The 20,342-nt window shown below is 42.4% G+C and overlaps 1 protein-coding gene across 5 annotated transcripts in view; it reads right to left on the bottom strand.

Annotated features, from left to right (window-relative positions):
- Positions 1 to 20,342, bottom strand: part of ncor2 (nuclear receptor corepressor 2) — an 87,086-nt gene that overhangs the window by 32,880 nt on the left and 33,864 nt on the right. For all 5 annotated transcript variants that reach the window (XM_083912458.1, XM_083912459.1, XM_083912461.1 and 2 more), the window contains exons 6-15: positions 18,843 to 18,956; positions 13,285 to 13,341; positions 12,563 to 12,615; positions 8,874 to 8,940; positions 7,626 to 7,798; positions 7,352 to 7,445; positions 5,391 to 5,569; positions 4,660 to 4,714; positions 4,478 to 4,576; positions 987 to 1,123 (exon numbers count right to left, since the gene is read on the bottom strand). In XM_083912458.1, coding sequence (XP_083768584.1) covers positions 987 to 1,123; positions 4,478 to 4,576; positions 4,660 to 4,714; positions 5,391 to 5,569; positions 7,352 to 7,445; positions 7,626 to 7,798; positions 8,874 to 8,940; positions 12,563 to 12,615; positions 13,285 to 13,341; positions 18,843 to 18,956 — 1,028 coding nt within the window. The remainder of the gene's footprint in view (positions 1 to 986; positions 1,124 to 4,477; positions 4,577 to 4,659; positions 4,715 to 5,390; positions 5,570 to 7,351; positions 7,446 to 7,625; positions 7,799 to 8,873; positions 8,941 to 12,562; positions 12,616 to 13,284; positions 13,342 to 18,842; positions 18,957 to 20,342) is intronic.

The following is a 20,342-nucleotide window of genomic DNA, read 5'->3' as shown; positions in this document are numbered from 1 at the left end:
TTTTTCCTTCTTTTTGTCCGAGATAATTTGAATAATTTTAGAATGTCAGCACAATGGCATGCCAGGAGACATCCACTGAGTTTGAACCCACTGCACCTCCATTCATCTTCTCCAGCACAATTAATCTTGCTGAGAGGAGCCAGTGGCACTCTAAATATAGGCGAGCCAGCTGTGCCAGGAACAGGCAGGCAGCAGGGAGCGCTGGGAATCACGGAGTCCCCTGGCCTCGACTCAGAGCGGGGAGGCAGTAGGCAATGCTTCATCATCATCTTCTAGTACAACTCAACTGCTAATAAATATGACCTGTTATTACTTTAAGCGTGTAGTGTACAGCCTCCGCTGAAACCATGATGTAGTACATGAATATAGACAGACTGTTGTTCATCGATTAATGTTCAGGCACCAGAAAGCAGTGATACTCCATCTGTTGTTTTGCATCCTTTGCAAAACTGTGCCTGAAATCACCTACACACACACACCTACACGCACGCACATTCAATATAAAGCTAGGTTGATCGTACTGCTTATTACCCTCACCGGAAAAAAAAACCAGACTAACAAAATAAGCACAGAATTTAAAAAATGATACTTGGCAATCCACTGGGAAGTGGAGACGCATAAACAGGAAAACAGCTGTTTTAATAGGGAGAGCAAATGGACACTTGAATTTGCCGTAGGTGGAAAGTCTGGCTAGAGGTGAAGGAGGGAGAGCTCAAGGGTTACAGAATGATTGGATTTCCAGATCCATTCCCACTAGCCAAAACTTACTCCTACTCGATTTGCTGAAGCCTAGAACGATTTTAAAATTGTGTGTCTGAGGAATGGGGGAAGTGTGAAGATTGATGCAGCTGAACAGGTTCGGGCGGAAAAATGTTTTCACTCGGCTGAATCTTTTCGAGTGTTTAGACTTACAAATTCAAAAAGTGCATGATGCAAATGAGAGGATTCTGTCAGGCCGGTTGAGTCAGTATTACAGAGTGACTCACTTCATTCCATCTTCCTTGTCTTCAGCTTCATTTTTTTCTTCATCCCTCTCTCCCTCCTTCTCTTTCTCCTCCTTCTCCTTGTCTTCCTGGCTGCTTCGGTGCACTTGTTGCTGCTGTTGCTGCTGCTGCTGGCCGTGCTGTGACGAGGGAGACAGAAACAACAAGGCGCACAAACAAGAAAAATGGAATTATCCCCTGAATCATTTTGCATATTAAATGTTGTGCTAGGACTGCCTTCCTGAACATATTTTCAGTTCATCATGAAACTGAGGCGGAACGAATTTGACAGTTACTGTGGTCAAAATCATCACTGAAACTCATGCCAAGGGATTTTCAGAGATAAAGTGAGTCCATATGAAAACAAAGAGAGAAATAAATTGTTGAATCTTCGTATTGAACAGCCAAATACAGTTTGAATAAAAACAAAATGAATCAGATTTCAGGTAGAGCCTTATTTTGCTCACTGTAGAAAGTGACCTTTCACTGCCGATTCCTCCAATATTTCTCACACTCGGACCATGTACACGTTCTGCTTGTTTGTTTAAGTAACAGTGAGTGACGAGGCACTTCCTGTGGCAGATCTGATATCTAAAAACTTTTGGCACATTTGGTATAATTTCTGTTTTTTTGGGTTTGTTTTTTTTTATGAGATAACACAATACAATAGAATAGAAATACTTTATTGATCCCAGGCTGGGAAATTGCAATTGCGACACACCCCCCAATCGCAAGGCGGTGACACAGATATGACTTATAAAATAATTCTTATCTCTAATGTTTTACTTTGACTTTGTATCACTTATTTTAATTCCCCAATAGTTACTAACCTAAAAAGAAAACCTATTCATTTTCTGCAGAGACAAAACAAAACAGGATATGAAAGTTCCGAAATATGCTCTTTAAGCACCCAGAACCACTTCCTTACCAACTTCCTGTCTGTCTGGGCTTTTGGGGTTAAAGTTCAGATTAGAACAGACATGGAGTCTCACCATAAACACAAACCTTACACACTGCTAATACTGACCAAGCAGCACTTCTACTCCATTTCATGAATTTGCAGTTGTTGCCTTTGGGCTAATGCAAAGAAAACAACTTGTTCTTGATCTCTTAACGTATCTGCTCTATAAAAAGACACATTACGGTACACGTGGGTCCTGGCAAAGGAACATAAAAGGGCAAACATTGAGAAAGAAAAGGGGAGAGAGAGTGCCAGAGAATGAAAGCGCGGAGAGAAACCATGAAAGAGAGAGAAGAGCAAAATGGCAGGGAGAAGAGCAAGATCAAAATGCACCTTTCATTCACAGAAGCTACCTTTATATCTGTTTGCACGATATCACTAATGTCCTCTCCCTCCCTTTGAAATTAACTCAGGCAGAAAACAAATAAAAGCTGTAACTCAATAGGACATAATGGTCATCCAGCCTCATGTTCTGTTCAAACACTTTCCTTTCCCCAGACACATCATCATCCTAATAATCTCTATACACCCTAACCACAGAGATCTGTTAGCACTGCATCTAAACATGCCCCAGGCTGATCCAACAGTGCAGCTAGTCCACTACAGCACTATGTGGAAAAAACCTCGGTAAGGCTGGAAACACATTAACATTAAGATATTACTTATTCCCTTCATCTCTCCACTACCCAAACCATAATCTCCATTAGCATTTGCCGTCATTCTGACATATAACACTGCATTTTCTGTTCCTCCTCTATGGCTACCTCCCTCTGTGACTGCACGCTATTAGTGCTAGCAGCTACTCGAGAGATGTGGAGCAAAGCACCGGGTAATGAGCAGAGATTTTCTGCAGGAAAGATGAGGAGACACCATCCTCAGCCACAGGAAAAGGTCGCCAGGAAATGAATGTGCCACCCGTCTAGCGCCTGATTTGAGGCTAAGTAATAACTGGGAGCCCATTAGCAATAAAAAATTACCTGTATTTAAAAAAAAAAACTATCAGTATGGAATAGTATTGATGAGGTTGAGCAAATTGTGGCATTTGATCGGCGCAACTGTGTGACCTTTGGCGATTTTCAAAACTCTTTATCATAGGAGTTTTCAAACCAATATGATTCAAAAAAGAAATCTAATTAATGACATGATGGATTTTGGCAAATTAAATTATTAGGGCTGAACCGAATATTCAACTCCATGCCAGCTCAGTGTGAGTTCTTTATTGCGTTTTTGATGTCATTTAAAGTTGCGTTTCACTCCTTTCCAGACATACACACACAGCTCAGCATTCTGCTCACTTCTTGCTCTTTCTACCAACATTAGCTGTTGTTTTTACAATATCAGGCTAATTAATGCAGCATAAACACCGAAACACTGCAGGGAGAGAAATGTGGAGTTATATTGCTGGACTGTCTGACGCTGCGCTGGCTGGGGAGTCCTTTCGGGGCACGTTGCTTTATTCACTGGGCAAAGTAACGTTTTGTCATCGGCTTCCATCATGTTAACAAAGACGGTTGCATGTGCAGTGACGTAGGGGTTAAGGGGCATCTTCACTGAGCGGTTCATCTGTGTGTGTTTTTAAGCATCATTTTTTTTCTGTAATTAATTCATCAAATTTAACTAGTTATTTTGCGTGCTGTTTTTGTGGGCCAGATACCCCGCGTTTATCTCTGCTATTTTGTTTTGCGGAGCACCCTGTGCACTCAAAGTCACACCATATTCAACTCCACATAGAAAATAATGTCTCGATTGTCCGACTGGTTAAAATCCGAGGCAAGTCTTTTAATTAAATCCACTGTACACAAGATAAATAGTGGGAAAGTTAGTAGTGGTTGATCCTGCCAAACTTGTTCTCAAACAGAGAATGGCATCAGGCCTGAAGTGTAATGACTAGGGCTGGTTGTGAGTGATCGATTCCTCGAGTAGCCTTTGTTTCAAATTAACTTGATTGGTAAACAATGGCACTAGAGTGTTTTTTGTGTGTGTGCGCACAGCAACTCTTGCTGCCGCGCCGAGACACAAACACCTTTGATTTTTGGAACCAGTGCTTCGCTTCATCATCCGAGAGAAGCTGTGTGACCTGCATGATGGGGTTATTGTGCAAGGCCCAGACGATATGGAGGGGAAAGCTGGGACGCTCAGGTCCGCAACATCGCAAGCACAGAGGCACTAGAAACCTTCTTTGGGGAGGACTAGTTTGAAAATCTAGTCAACGAACTAGAAGCTTGTTTTAGTGAGCCATGCCTTCGTCCTCAGTGTTCTCAAAATAGAACTATGGAAGAATGAGAAATCGATTGGGCCTTGGGGAAATGATGCAATCCCTTGATCTTGGAATGAACTACTCATGCCCATCCCTAGTAATGACTGAAAAGTTTTTCTCCAACTAACGAATGGTATTTGTTAGTCAAGTGACTGCAGCTGAATACTTGGTTGCCTAGCAATAGCAAAAGGTGAAAAAGTTGCTCCTCAGATTTTCCATCCTACAGAGTGCGTGTGGTTGAGCTCGATGTAAAGCAACTTTTTAAGGTGAGAATACCTGGCTTCTTCCTCGGCGTCTGTAGTTCCTCCTCACGATGTTCTTATAGTTTTCATTCTTTTTGGTCAGGTAGTAAAAGAGCACACACTCTGCCACCGTCTGAAAAATGAAAGAAATGTTTGTTTTTAATAATCAATTCCGAAGAAGACTGGATCACCAAGAAAAATGAAATGAATCTATACCTTTCTCTCCAGAAAAGACGCAATCAGACCAAAGTTTTTGGGGTGCTGGATGAACCTGTGGGGGCAGAACAAAGAAACTCTATTAGCCTAAAACAATGTCTCAAAATAATTGGCATTTGCTGAAGGACTCTAAAAGAAGATCACAGAATAACATTCAGAATGATTGAATAGATGACGTCAGCGCTGACGCAGAAAAAAACAACAAATTATGTATTAATAATGAATTACTTTTTTAAAAAGTGGATCTCAGAGGTAAATCACAGCTTCAGCATTAATCCTAAATTTATAACACTAATAACTTATTTAAAATCCCACAAATAACTTATGATCAAATATCTTACTGTAGCTATTAGAAAAAGAAACTGAAGCTCTTCCTTTTGCACGTGGGCAGACTTTTAAAGTCACTGATATTACTGTGTGGGTTTGATCCAATTTTGCAGACTGATGTGCCTCCTCTCGTTTCTCACGAAAGAGGAAGAGTCACTTCCTTACCAACAACTCACTGACCCTTTATCGGTCACACAAGCCATGTCTACACAATGAGGATGGAGCTGGAAGATAACATGGGATTTGCTAAAAAAAACAAAAAGTTGATGGGTGCAAAATTCCAAAATGTTACTGTCAAAAAAATTAGTTTAAGGTAAATAGGGAAGTATAAAAAGGAGATGTTTCTATTCAAAGAAAAAGTAATGCTGTCTAACACTATAACTTTACTAAAGTGTTGTGCTTACTTTTCTCTGAAAGTGTCCTTCTCCTGCTCGCTCCACATGTTCATAACTTGCCGGTCCTTGTACACCTTCATGGGGTCATCCATCAATCCATTCATGTTGATGAACTTGATGCGCTGCTGCTCGGCATCAAACAGCATAGGAGGAATGACTGCCAGCTGACGCATTTGCTTCTCTGTGTTCTGGAAAACACAAATGCCACACACAGAAACCAACAACCTGGAGTGAGTGGGTTGGCCTCGAAGAGGGAAACTATCTGACAACCGGGTGCTTATATCGATGTACTCTATATGAAACCCGCCCTGTCTTCAATAGTTATGCAGACAGGAAAGGAAGTCTAGGGTGTCTCGTTGGCATGTTTGATGTGAACTTTCACTTTCCTGTCACTCTTCAATACAGACATGACAAAATCTTAAAAATGAAATATTGTCCAAGGTTACGAAGGGGATGGGAGTTAAGGAAAGTTGCTGTGGTAGGGTGTTAGAAATCTTTTTTTGAGATGAGAAAAGACAACCCAATTGGACACACTGCTCAACTTGATGGGACCAGGCTGAGAGGAACTAATGATGTAATGATCTAATGTGTGACGAGTGGATATCACAGCAATGTCTGCTCAGAGCGCAGTCCTCCACCACTTATCCTTAACAGAGACTTTGCACCGAGCAAATCTCCTGCATAGACATTTAACATCTATGATAAGCAACACCTTTATCGGGTGAGGTCAGTCAGTGTCTTCGCCGTTTTTTTATAAAAAAGTATAATTAAATATAAACTGTATATTATCTTAAGCATGTCAATTGAATCAGACAACTACATTTGGTTTCAACTGGATGTAAAATGTGTAAACTTGAACTAAACAACGAGCTTCTGATCTTTTTTTTAATTTCACAACAGCAACCTTGTCAACCCAAACAGGGTGAATATAGCCGTTTGAAGTCAAGTCAAGCCAGGGTGTGTGTGTGTGTGTGTGTGTGTGTGTGTGTGTGTGTGTGTGTGTGTGTGTGTGTGTCTGTGTGTGTGTCTGTGTGTATAATTTGCCTCAGTGGGCTTAAACAATTGCAAAAAAGCTTTCTTAGACAAGTAGACAAGACTGGCACTTTTACTGAAGTTTGGAAGCTTAGATTCATCACAGAACAATAATACAATGGATGAGTACACTGACAACTGTGTTACACCAACAGCCGATACTATCTGGTGACAGAGGAACGAGGGAAGACTGTAAAAAAGAGACAGGCCATAAAAAACGGCAGTAACTATCAAAGTTTTGGGAGCATTTCAATTGAAAGCAGCTGTGCTGTTGTGCTTGCTGCTGGACTGTGGTGGCCTTACAGGGCTAGTATTTAGCTTTGGCTAGCCCTACTAGCTTAGCTACCACAAATATTACAGTGACATACCAAAGCTGTATTATATGCCAATTTTGAGTGGCACATGTTGCAGCAAAAAACAGTTGCAGTGATTTAAGAAAGGCTTGAATCACATTCCTGCAGGCTATGTTTTTATGTTTTGTGATTATGACTTTATTACTAAGTACTGCAAGTGAAATCAAATAATATTATTATTATTATTGTTGTGTGTGTGTGTGTGTGTGTGTGTGTGTGTGTGTGTGTGTGCGCGCGTGTGTGTACGTGCAAAAAATGGTAATTTTATAGAGACCTCGCCTACTTAATTTATTTATATCTCTTATTACTTATATACTATACAGTACTCTTATATAATATATATTAGTTGATCATAATCATTCAAAAATGCATAAAATGCTTAATTTGAATATTAATTGTTGAAAAAAAACAGCACATTGATACTTGCATGTCAGCACATTGATACTTGCATACATATGAGGGAGTGAGAGAGAGAGTGAGTGAGTGAGTGAGTGAGTGAGTGAGTGAGTGAGTGAGTGTGTGTGATGGTGTGAATGCACCCTAAATGTTGCAGAAGAGGAAGTGGAGGGGCAAACGGTCTTTTACCTCATGATCTGATATTCCATCAATGATCTCAGAGACCTCATGTTCACTGCGAGCTGCAGACGTGGTCAGCCCCCCTCCTCTCTGCCCAACACGACTACAAACGACAAACACAGAAGTCCTGTCACTCAAAATCTGAGCTACCTACGACGCACACTGAAACAAATCCACAGCATCTAGGCAACAAATCAAAGCGATTAAGTCAGTTCCAGAAATTAAGTGCCTTTTGATCACAGGTGCTTGTTGTGAAAGGGGTGTAAAACTCTCGTGTCCTCACCTCTGCATGCGCTCCTGCATCTCTCTTTGCTTGCGGATCTCTGGGAACTGTTTCTCGTAGTACTCCCGCACCTTGCTCTCCTTGGCTCGACGCCGCGGGTTGCTTTCGATGCGTTCCACCTTCTTCTCCCAGGCTTCCATCAGCTGGTCATAGCGCTGGCAAAATTTCTGTTCCTGAAGGGTCGCAGAAAGATGAAGATCTCAATCCATCGGCTTTCACATCAACACTATCTTTCGGTATTCCCTTGATCTCAAGACACAAAATTAATGGACCCCTTATTTGTTTTTTAATAATTATAGTCGGTTATCTTTAGAAGATCTCTGTCTCTCTATCGTATCCCACCATGACCCTCTGCGTGTTCAGAGGGGGCAACGTGATATGATGATTTTCTATGCAAAGTCTGGCCTCGAGCCACGACTAGCAGACAGACCTCCGTTTTCCCAGCTTTCTTGCAGCCAGGTTGTAAATCAGACCATTAAACCTGATGGAGACACAACCCTCAGTAGGCTCATAAACCACGAGGTGATGTCTCCTCACACTCTACCCGTGAGGAGCTAACTCCCTCCACTGAGACACAACACGAGAGAAGACCGGACACAACTGGGGTCTTGACGCAGGTGTTCTTTCTGACCTCACATAAACTTGTGATACATAATAAATGTAGAGCTGTGAAACAGTTGTTGCTGGCACTACCTCAGAGGTTGGAAGCCATTAATGAAAAAAATATATAAGTTCAAATTATATTTCCTACTTTTGGATGGATGTAAATTTCATTGTAAAACTGTGGACTTCGCAATAACGATTTTCTGTCAAGCCAGTTGATTTTAACATGTCCGCCTGGCTCTAGTATGAGAGCTCACCCCATTGATCCTTGCTTTATTTATAGTCATGCTCTTTGGCTCAGTCTCCATCAATCACTGGCAGGCAAGAGAGCAGACTAATGGAGTACAATGCTCATTATAAGTGTGGCTGACAGTGAACTCAACAGATCTGGGATCGTTATTTTTGTTTGTTTGTTCTTCAGAAGACCGTGTAAGGGACTTTTTGTTTTTGTTTTTCAAAACCAATCGCTTACCCAGGGCACAGTAGGACTACAGATAACAGATCATGCCCAGAGCTCTCTTTTTCTTTGGTCTGCCTAAAATGGCCATTCAATTCAAGGAGCAGCTGGCCCAGTTTCACACTAGTCATCTCGGCGGCACGGGCAGAGTCCCAGCAGAGAGTCAAAAAATGTTGAGTTCCACTTACCCACTGCTTGCGAGCATGATTTCTCCTCTTGAAGTATAAGATGAGCTTCTTCCTCATTGCCTGGTTTCTAAGAGGGTTGAAGAAATAGAGGCATAGAGAAAGGAGAGAGGCAAAGAAAAGGATAAGGTGAGGACGCTCAATTGTGTTCTTATCACATTTGTCACATAAATCTAATTCAAATATGTTCTGTAGATCCTCAGGTGCACATGTTCTACCCTTTGCACTTTCTTCACGTCACTTCTTTAACCAATAAACAAACACACTCACGCACACACTCACACAAACACTGCCTGTCCTTGTGTGCCACTGCTCGATAAACTCAAACTTGCTTTTGGGTGGAAAGGACAGCGAGGTGAACCAAACTTATAAAACTTGTCTGGGCTGGAAACAGCCAGCCACAGTGCTTCAAATAAAGGTCAGGGCCAGTAATCTCCTTAGGCAGCCACTCAGTTTCTCGCTTTCTGTGCTGCAACACAGAATTTTTTTCCTGAAACTTAATCTGTCAGTTGTAAGGTCATGTTCCCCACTGATTAATGTAATCGTATTCTACATTAGTCACTTCAGCTGAAGCCACAGGGTCCTCTGGGTCACAGGCATAGACAGAAGACAGGGAAGTAGGCTACTGGCGGTATACTGTATGAGTTTTGTGAAAATGGGAAGAAAGCATGATAACATTTAGGGATAAACACACAGGATGGCCTATTCTCCATTTCCCAAACATGTTTATCTGCAATAACAAACCCAAGTTCAATCTAAACAGCCCTAACCCCCAAACTACATAAATACTCCCACACAAACAGACACGAATTGAGCCAAGCCGTTGCAGCAGGAAAGATAAATACTAGCTAGATACTGCTGATATCCACACTTAATGTGGCATGTAATGGGTGAGAACTAACTTGGTATGGCAAAAACAGGACTGATAGATTAAGCCCTTTAAAGACAGAGATGGCATTGTCCTCTGGACACCAGATGGCAAAGGGAAAGATTAGTAGCTCTGAACCCCTACCCAAGGCTTCCTTTGTCCTGCTCTAAGCCTGTGCCACTTCTGAGATATCAAAAACCACTGTAATTTGGCATAATACCTCCAAAACATGATGGCTGAAAGATTCATTATATGCAGGCTTGTGACAGATGTTTACCCTCTGGTAAAAGCACATTGAGCAAAAATATTTTCAGACTTCAAAGTAGAATTTTGTTTCCACGGTACTCTTATGCAAATGTATCATCGGTTAGGTGGCAGAGGTGCTGTGTGCAGGAGATGAACTGTGAGGCTGAGAGCTCCACAGAGATATTGGTACTCTTCTATCCCAAGCAGGGATGAGTGCCAACGTTGGCAAAACAAAGAAGTCAATTGTGCTGGCTCAAATTGACACTGGTATTTAATAACACACACACACACACACATATATAGAGGGAGAGAAGAGAGTTTTCAGTTAATTGCTTTGAGGCAATAATACTGATCAAACGGTGCAGGGATCAAAAGGAGTGAAGACAGAGCAGTGTGTGGCTAAGGGGTCAGACGCATCTTGTGGTATGCCACTGTGCCAAAACCACAGTGCCAATAGTGGAGAGGAGCTATTATAACCCTTATGCAGCCCTTTCATGTGCCTCTGTGAATTATGGTCCTTAAAAGATTATGAGCCTTACTGATAGACATGCAAAGGGCCATGCAAAGTTGTGTACTCTCCACTCCCCTAACTGCAGATATAACTGACATGATCTATTAAAAATTCACCAATGCAATCTTGGATGCTGAGAAAGGCATCCTGCTGTTAATATCTCATGTCACTATATCAGCAACAAATGAAATAAACACTTATTTTCAGAAGCAAGAGTGATGTTAGTTTGTTTTTTAGATGAATACACATTGTGTTTGAGCAGCGATGATCTGAAGCAAAAAGACATACCCAGAATTCAAATGTGACTTGTTGCTGATTTGATGTGGCAAGATTATAAATATGACATACAAAACGTCTACCCTCTTGTTAGCTCGGTAGTGATGGAAGATAGCAGGTAGGAGCTGGCATTCATATTCTGAAGCATACACAACAACCTCTGTGATAAGTAAGAGACACCTTAAAGCTGAAGTTAGTGACTTTCTATGAAAAATATGTTGTTGTTTTTTTATGTTTGCTGAAAGTATCACTATATCCTGACAGGACAACGGGACTGATAATCTGTGAAAGTCATATCTTTATCTCCTGTTCCAGTCTGTTCCTTGAGGCCTCTATGTGTGCTCCTAATGACATCTGCTAGTTTCCACCGTGTCTGAAGAAAAGCAACCCCTCAGAGTGCAGCAGTCACTGACGTAGCATGAATGACTGCTCTGAACTCTGATCAAACTGTAGAACTAAAACAGTGCTGATCAAATATAAATCAATATTCTGTTACTGTACTGCCTATTTCTTGCATAAAGTGGTTTCAGAAACATATTTTAGTGTTCCGTTTAGCTGTAAAATGAGAAAATATGTGACTAAGTCGCCGACGGGCCTGAGAAACATTCTCATCAGCGTCGACGTCAGCAATTATGGCAACTATAGCCCTGTACTGCAGAGTCGTACTCAAACTGAACACCGTTTCACAAACAGTGCAGGTCCTTCTCCAGTATCTTTTAACCCTCTGTAGCTGCCTTCATTACCCATGGTTATTCCAGTAACTTTCATTACTAAGTTTACATAATAACAATTTCACATCCTATTTTGCAGTCTGCAAAGAGGGAAGGGGGAGTGTGGTACACAGAAAACTGTCCCCTGTAAACGCAGGGCATCTCCAGCTTCTCTGGCCTGTTATATTTTTGATAGGTTCAATCATTCTCATCAAATCCCCAATTAGAGTTGTCGTACAAAACAAGTTTTTGCTCTTATCTGGTATTTAACTTTCAAGAGCATCGGGGCTTGAAATGCATTATTTACAATTATTTCTAGATCTGTGATGACACAATTTGCATATAAAACGATCCTATTTGAGCTCTCTTATCAATGGAATAAACTCTCTTCAGCCGTGTTACGACCATGGGTCATATGGAGTTTGTATGTGTATTTGAGTGTGCTTCATGTGCTGTTAACCCTCCCTGCCAGAGGGAGGTGCTGCTCCTGTTCTGTCTCTCTCTATATGATTTTGCAGGTTGTGATTGGAGATGGTGATTGGACAGGAGCCTGCTTGTGATGACATCCTCTGCCTTCTCCCAGACTTCCAGCCGGACCTTGCTTTGCCTGAGTGAGTTGTGTTAGAGTGTGTTTTGTAAATAATATTTGTTGGAAATAGTGTATATAGTAAAACCTTTAGAACATAGCAGGCCTGGTAGTGTAGGGGTGAGAAGCCATTTTGTTTTGTGAACCTTTTTACTCCCGTTTTCACATTTGGTGGGCAGGTATGAATCCTGTGTTTTCTGTATTTTTCCTTTATTTTATTTTGGTTGATAGGTAAGTTAGTTTCATTAACACAATAATATACGTTTGTTGTTGTGGCCATGCTCACCCTAAAGTAAAACTACCTGATTGAGAATAAATATCTGCTTTGGACTGCATCTTCTGTCGCCATAGTTATCTCTGAGAGTTGGAGGAAAGGGGTGTGGTCTGTTATGTTGCGCTCAGGTTACCCCTAGGCTGGGCGTAACAACTAATTTGTTCATTTAAAAAACATGTCTTAATGTTGGAGCGTGCAGGCATATGTAGTGACAGACTCACATTTTGATGTTCTCATGGTACTGCTTGGTATCAGAAGGCTGATTGTACAGAGGCTGAAACATAAGAAGAAGCAAGCAGATCAAACAATCGGACCATATCTTCAATTGTGCAGCTGACTGAAAATGAACAGGCTGCAAAATGACGAGATGAGACATACAGTTCAACATGGCCTCAATATGTTTTTTACTGTGCCCCAAAATAAATGAAGGTTTCAATGTTTGCAGAATTTTTCAGCAAATAACATGAGTGACTCAAAGCTGGGACTGAATTCAATCAAAAGAGCTCACACAAAATGAATGTCCTCCAAGACACAGAATTTGCTCAATAGAACCAAGTGATCACAGTGTGCAACAGTGAGAGTAAGATGGGTGGATGGATGCATGGACAGATATAATATGTGCAAGCATCTATGACAAGTGAAAGCATATCAAACAAACAAAGGTGGTCTGGAAATTATATGTAAAATAAAAAAGTTGGTTGCTTGGTTAGTTTTCTGATTTGGGTACAAGCAACCCCGATCCGTCGTCATATTCCGCTTGTTCAATATTGCTGAATGGATCGATGAGGGCAGTAATCCTATAGGTTTTGGTTTATTACTTTGCACCCCTACACGAGAGTCTTGCACCCAAGAACTGGTCTCTCCCAAGCATCTTCTATCCCCCTTAATTGACCTTCGATAAAATGTTACAACATTCCCACAGAAACATATCACATCAACTCACCAGTTCCACCCGGGGTCCCAGTCCCTCCAGTATCCTGTGAGCCTCTTCTGCCTTTTTCTGGTAAGGGAACACAAACAGAAGAAGCACATTAGCCGGCCGCCTGCACCTCTGCCATCACCACGGCAACGCAGTTAGCACGCTCACTTGATCACTGAGGCTACACCGCCGCTCACTGGCTGGACGGAAGGCAGGATGTATGGATAGATGGAGGAGATGGATGCACCGACTATTATTAGAGCTTTTAACTTAAGCTGGGCCACGGCTCCGTCTTGCCTCAGCTCTCTCTTTCCCCTCTCAGAAAAAAAAGATAACTCACCTCCCCAGAGTAGAGAGAGGAAGGGAGAAAAAGCAGGCAGGCAGGAAAGCAAGTGGGAGTGGAATAGAAAGTGAGTGGGAGAGAAAGGAAAAAAAAAACAGGGAAAGGAGGAGGGGGGGGGGGGGCTAAAGAGCTTTGGTGCCTATCTCATATGAGACATCTGATGAAAGACAGGAAAAGATCTCACCTCCAGCTCACTACCTACAACAATCAACCTCTTAAAACAAAATATCCTGGCAGGGACCATAAAAGAAGAGAAGAGAGGTGTTGGTGCATGAAGCTGGGCAGCAGAACTACTCCCATCTGTGTCTCTGGATGACCTCTCTCTCTCTCTCTGCAGCTCTGCTCCTCCATACGTTTATATTTAGCTCCAGCAGACAAATGTGTGAGCAGTGTCCCAGACTACCCCTCTCAATGTTTGCTCCACGCCTTTCCTCAATTCCACTCCACTCTCTCTCTCCACTTCATCGATCTCACTGACCCTCCTTGGTGACAGACAGCATGCTCTGTTGCTTCCCATCCCGCTTCATTTCCGTCAGTGGCCACACAGTGACACTGGCAGGACTGACACGTTCACAGACAGGATGGAAGTACAGTGAAGGAGGGTTGGATGGAGGGGAAGATTTCTCAAGGTGATACCGGAGACAGAACCTGCCGGTGTGGATGTGCATGTCAACCTTTCTCCACCACCCACCATGTCATGCTGCTTCCTTGTCCCTTTCAGTCTCTCTTCACTGCAGAGATAGCGCAGGAGGTGTTTGGGATCTACTCCTAAGTTTATACAAGACTCACGCTAACAGATTTTGATGTAAGACCCCAGTGGAGCTCACGCACACAGCTTAACTTGACTCAAGCGCAGGCTTCCAACTGGGTCGCCTGTGAGTGAAGCCAAATGACATCGCTCCAGTTTTCAGAGTGCCCTGTGCATTTCCTCTAAGATCTAAGGCAAAAGGAAGCTCTGATGATTTACATTTGCACATACTAGAAATGGACATGCAATTGAAAATACATTAGCATGATGCTATTAAGTCATTTTGCATTGATTTCCTCACTCCTGTTGCTTTCTCACCATTGAGTAGGTGTAACAGGCGGCAGAGTATTGCTTCAGAGAGCTCGCTCACTACAAGAGGAGTTAATGAACAGCCATTATTAAAAGCAGCCTTTCATCCAGGCTCAAGGATTTCTCTTCTTTTCCTGGCTGTAATTATTTTAAGCACATATGAAAACAGGACTAAATGATACTGAACTCAAAACTCTAGGAAAATTAAAGCTTTTGTATCTCGTTTGGACCAGAATTAAAAGACCTTAAACACCATTTGACAACAGGCAAAATGTATAATTCTATAAGGGGCTGTGCTCAGTCATTGGTGCTATTGCAACCATTTTTAACCGTTATAGAAAAAAATGGTTGCCATTGATATTGTATTATAATTGACCCTATATCGTTTATGTATTTATTTTTTACTTTACATTTTTTGCATTTAATTTAATTGTTTGTTTTTTAATTGTTTGTGTGTGAATGTACATGTCTGTGGAATCTATTCTGTTTTATTACTAAACAGTACATTAACTGGGGGAGCAGAAACATGCGGAGGAGTATAGTGTCTATCCAACTGGACTGCTACTCTGGCAATGGCATTAGAAGCTGTAAATCTTAACAACTATGCTGCCGTACAACAAGAAATATTCCCTAGTGGATCACATGATTCCTGAAAACTCGGGACGAACTTGAAAATAACGTGCGATTACCCCACTATAACAACACTAGAAAGTGTCCGTACCTCCCATGACGGGAATACAGGAGACAAAAACAGGGAACACGGAGGGAAGCAAACAAAAATAAAAAAAGGAGAAAGCACTACAGGGCCATCTTAATTCAGACATCAGGATTTAGCATAGCTCAACAGAATTATAATAATGCTGTCTCAGAGGGGCTTGTGCTCATGACAACTATGTCCCAAATATGAGAGGAGTGAACTTGAGCTGAGCCTTCCCCGGGGTTTGACAATGGGCTGTCCGTGGAAATGCGGCTGTTACCCTGTCTGGGAAAGGAGGTGACACTGAGCCCAGGGGGGACACATGACACCGTGGTGACACCAGATCAAAAAGGCACGCTGAGGCATGAGTAATTATAATTAGCTTTATCACACATACACTAATATATGCGTCTTGGCATGTTTGACAAGTAAAACTGAGCTTTAACTTAACACCATTTACACATTAAGGTTGTCACAATACCAGAATTTTAAACTTCAATACAATAACAATATAAAATAATGATACTTGGCAAACGTAATTTTAACCTTTAAAGATATATTGTTAAACACGGCAGTTCGGCTGTCTGATGTTTCTGCTGTGCTTATTGTATTTACATTGTTGTTTTGCTAGAGTCTTTGACAAACCAAAACTATCTCTGCTCGTCAGACTAACAACCAGTGTTGTTATTAATGAGATATGAAAGCATCAATTATGTATTTTAGATAAATGAGATGCCCTTGCCCCGTTTGCTCAGCACCGTTGAATTGTATGTACGGTAAACAGGGGTTTTCTACCTGGAAATTATTGTAAACAAACATTTTAATTAGGTCTATAGCTTCAATACTATCTATAATATGAAATGTGGATATCGTGTAATTTTTAAACCAGCTCAGAAGCTCAGAAAGTCAGATGTTAACAAGATGCAAGTGCACCTGTCTCTCCAGGACGCATACGTAATCTGAGTTTGTCCCCTGTGATCATGGCAGTTAAAGTGACATTATAATTAGCCATTGTTCTTCCTGTCACATATAAAGCTCCACAAAGAAACTTGGGTGATTTTTGGGTGGATGGCAAAAGGGGACGCATATATAAAGCTGAGTGTAAACGAAAATGTGTCCATTCTCATTTGGATTTTATCAGGGTATGAGACACTTAAAAAGCTAGGTGTAAATAGAGCCTACTTAGGAATTAATAGCTATAAATGTGTGTGACTGAAAGTAGAAAAAAAGCTGAAGAAGCTGGTTAGGTCTAGAGAGAGATAGCGAGGTTGAGGGTGCATGCAGTAGGCCAGAGTACATCCTGCTAGTCAGGGGGAAGTGGAAAGTGTTACAGAGGTCAGGATACATTGTAGCGTAAGCCATGAGTCATTGTTAAACATCCAGCCTTTCAGATGAGTCTTGAGCAATCTGCAACATCCGGCTGTTACACTGAAGTGCTGTGGTTTAGCAGACCTTGATGACAGCAAGGGTGAGAGGACACTCCCTGTCATGCGGTATTCCCTTTACAACGGTATCCTCAGGGCATTCTGGTGGTTATCTGGGAATATCTGTGCAGCTGTTAAGGATTTAGGCTCTTGCTCAATGACATTTGAGCTGGGTGAATGTGAGTATTTTCTCTGCACACCTCACTGCTTTGCCATTTTATGAAAATGGTTTGCCTTGGAAGTGTCAGAGAAGCTGTTCAAAAACATTCAAGTGCTCTTTTCCTTTGTGCTGTGAAGTTTCAACATCACTCCTGGTTCTCTATAGGGGGCGTATTCAAAGAGGTTGACTATGGGGCGTGATGCAGTTGGAGAGGGGTTCCCTGCTTTAAACGCCATTTAAATAAATAGGAAACTTGTGCATTTCACCACCAGGGGGACTGAGAGCACTGAGAAAGAATCGCTCTGTTATAAAAAAAGTAATCTGCACAAAGCACTGCTGCATTTAATGATTACTGTGATAACTTAATGCTTACAAATAGCTTTATATGACCTTCCAGCTGCTCCGTTTTTCTTTTCTTGAAAGAATGATTAAGTTGTTATACTTGCATAGGTGATAAAAGATAAAGTGTGTGTATGCGTCACCATATAGGGTGTGCTTGTGTGTTCCCTGTGCGTGCATGCATGTGATTCATCATGCCTGCTGTGTTGACCTTTAGTAGCTTATTCTGTTAGGCAAGAGGTCTGCCTTGGCTGACAGTTAAGAGTGGGAGGCTCAGGTAGGAGATGAATACTTTGTGGCATTCTCTGCGTTTGTTGACATGGGCTTTTGAGGATTACATCAAACAAGATAAATGAAAATGACAGATCTCCAAGAAAAAATGTTCACTGCAGACAGATAACAATCCCTTCAGATCCAGAGTATTTTGCTCAGTATCATTACACTATGACAGTCTGTGTTGTCTATGAAATGTAATGAAAAACATAATGAACAAAGTACACACCGTCGGGCTTAACCCATAGAAAAATCTCTATAGTTTGCTCAAAGCCCCACCTGCCGGGTAATCATGAGCTCTTTTAACATACAAACCCCGGAGTTTCTCCGTGTTAGCTGGGTCCTCACTTACTGGAAATACTAAATAGCTTGGTTTAGGCAAGGGGTGTCGCCAGGTAGAGCATGCAGGACGATGGACACTACGTAGATTACACCAAACCGACGGAGCCGATTTCTAAATTGGTCACAAACAACCGAGTCTCTCGCCGCTCCTTGAATTTGTGCAACGATTTCACATTGGTCTCACTCAGAGATGACACAGACTTAGTACTAGGGAGCTGGCAGGGTAAAACCTGTCTGATGTCCGGTCTGACTACAAGACGTTTAGCGTTGAATTGCTGTACTTCTCACACTACACAACTTGATGTCTTGTAATAGGGAGTCTTGAAGTCGTTGTGGTTTTCACACTAGATGACTGACCAGCGACGGGTGGTCGCCAACGACAAGATATTTCACAAAGAGGAACCCCTGAGCTGTATGTCTGGTCTCCAAACTACATTTTGTCGTGGAAACCCACACAAGAACTGATACAGGACATGCTGTAACAACAAGTTGCGGTGAAAAAACAAAGAAGGAAAAGAAAAGAATGGTTGGGGGTTGTTGTCGCTGGCACACGTGTTCACAAAATAGCCCATTTTCACTCATCAGGGCTAAAGTCCTGTCATGTGAACTAGGCATTAAATGAACTGTCCATTTCCAACACTGACTAGCTGCCATATTCCTGACATTAAAATCAAATACAGCATACCATAGCAGGCCACAGAGAATATTCAGCAGATGTAACAACCTGGCTTAGTTTAGGTTGCTATCTTGCATCAGCCCCGTGAAATGACACTGAACCATGGGAGGAAGGCACCCAGCCCACTCAGTCTGACAATTGACTTGTGGTAATACACTGCATATGTGATCAAATTAAACCACATTCAAATGCAAGGTAATTTTGGCTTGAGTGGTAGGTCACAGACTGAACAGCTGGTGTGTGTTTGTGTGTGTGCGCGCATTCTACTGACCCTGTTCTCATCGTAGATGATCTGCACCAGGCTGCGGTGCTTGGCCTCGCTGGGTGGCGGTGAGATGGGCCGCTCTGGCTCATGTGGCTTTGCAGCCTCCTCCTCCAGCTGTTGCTGTAACACACAAACAAAGATGACAGTTAACACTTAAACACATAAAGGGCCCCATCTTCTTCCAGGCAGACCTGTAGCTCGCCAGTTCCTGTTGCTAGGTTAAATAGTGTATATTAGATCAACCGTCCCTCCCCAGCACTCCAGCAGGGACGAGACTAACTGTCCTATTAGCTGTAATAGCTATTAACTCCCCAGGGCCTAGTTAATCAAAGAGTTACTACAACAGCCTGTAAACAAAGCTAATTCCTGCTGTGTGGCTGGCAGGCTTCAAGTCAATCAACCTTTATGATTCACTGCCAAACATGTTGAGTTCAGTCATGGCTCCTTTGTCCATCACTCTTCCCTGGAAGGTGCACAGATAGAAACAAGGAGAAGCCTGTCCGAGATCCAGGTAGTGTCAGTACAAACAGGTCTGGTCCGCGGGGAGAAAGGGAGGGGGGGACAAGTACCCTAAAGCCCGGGGCACGGTGCAGAAGGACAGTGTGACAGCGTGCTCACACTGTCCTTTTGGCCGCGGCCAAAACCGGTTTTTCAGCTAAAGTCTAGTACCTTTAAGTAGTGTGAGCGCACCCGCTCCGCGCTCAACTGGGGCCAGCTGGGCCGCCACGGCCCGCTTGAAAGAGGTGGGCTTTAGCGGAGCCGTTTGCACATGTACGAGCACGAGCGTGCGCACGTGCACGCGCACGAGCACGAGCCCTACGGCAGTAGCGTTATGTCCGCCTGTTCGGACATGTAAATAGAAGGACGGACCATGCGCGGATATTTAACAACAACAACAATGGTGGTGAAAGGTTCACGTTGTGTTTACTGCAGATTTGGTCGGATGAAAATATTCAAAAACAGTCGACAAGACGCACAAAAACTCCGAGGTCTGTGGAAAGATTTGTAAACAAAGCCACACACACGCGATCAATGCGTGTGACGTGTTACGGCGTGATGGCGTATGGACAGCAAGAAGTATTGGCCGAGGCCCTGGTAGTGTGAGTACAAACGGGGCTGGGGCGCGGGGGGGAGAGGGAGGGGGGACAAGTACCCTAAAGTCCGGGTCTCGGTCCGGGAGGATAGTGTGATCACGCCCTGAGTGCGCCATAAGAAAGCATGCTGCTGTACAGTGTATAGCATTTATTATACATGTAAACACTGATATATGTTAAATCATATGTGGATTTAATCTGGATATAAGACGCATCCAAAGATAATCAGGTCTTGATATTTGAATTTGTAATGTGAAAGTAACTGACAATTTTATAGGAAGGGCCATTTAGTTTCTCTCCCAGTCTTTAGTCAGTTACATTATAAAGAGCAAGACCAAAGAAGGTCGGACTCGGAGTAAAGACAGAAATAAAATTCAGCAGGCAGGATCTACTGATATTTAATAATTAACTT

The sequence above is a fragment of the Echiichthys vipera genome, assembly GCF_963691815.1.
Source record: "Echiichthys vipera genome assembly, chromosome: 4".
Classification (NCBI taxonomy): domain Eukaryota; kingdom Metazoa; phylum Chordata; class Actinopteri; order Perciformes; family Trachinidae; genus Echiichthys; species Echiichthys vipera.
This window is presented reverse-complemented; position numbering and strand designations above follow the sequence as displayed.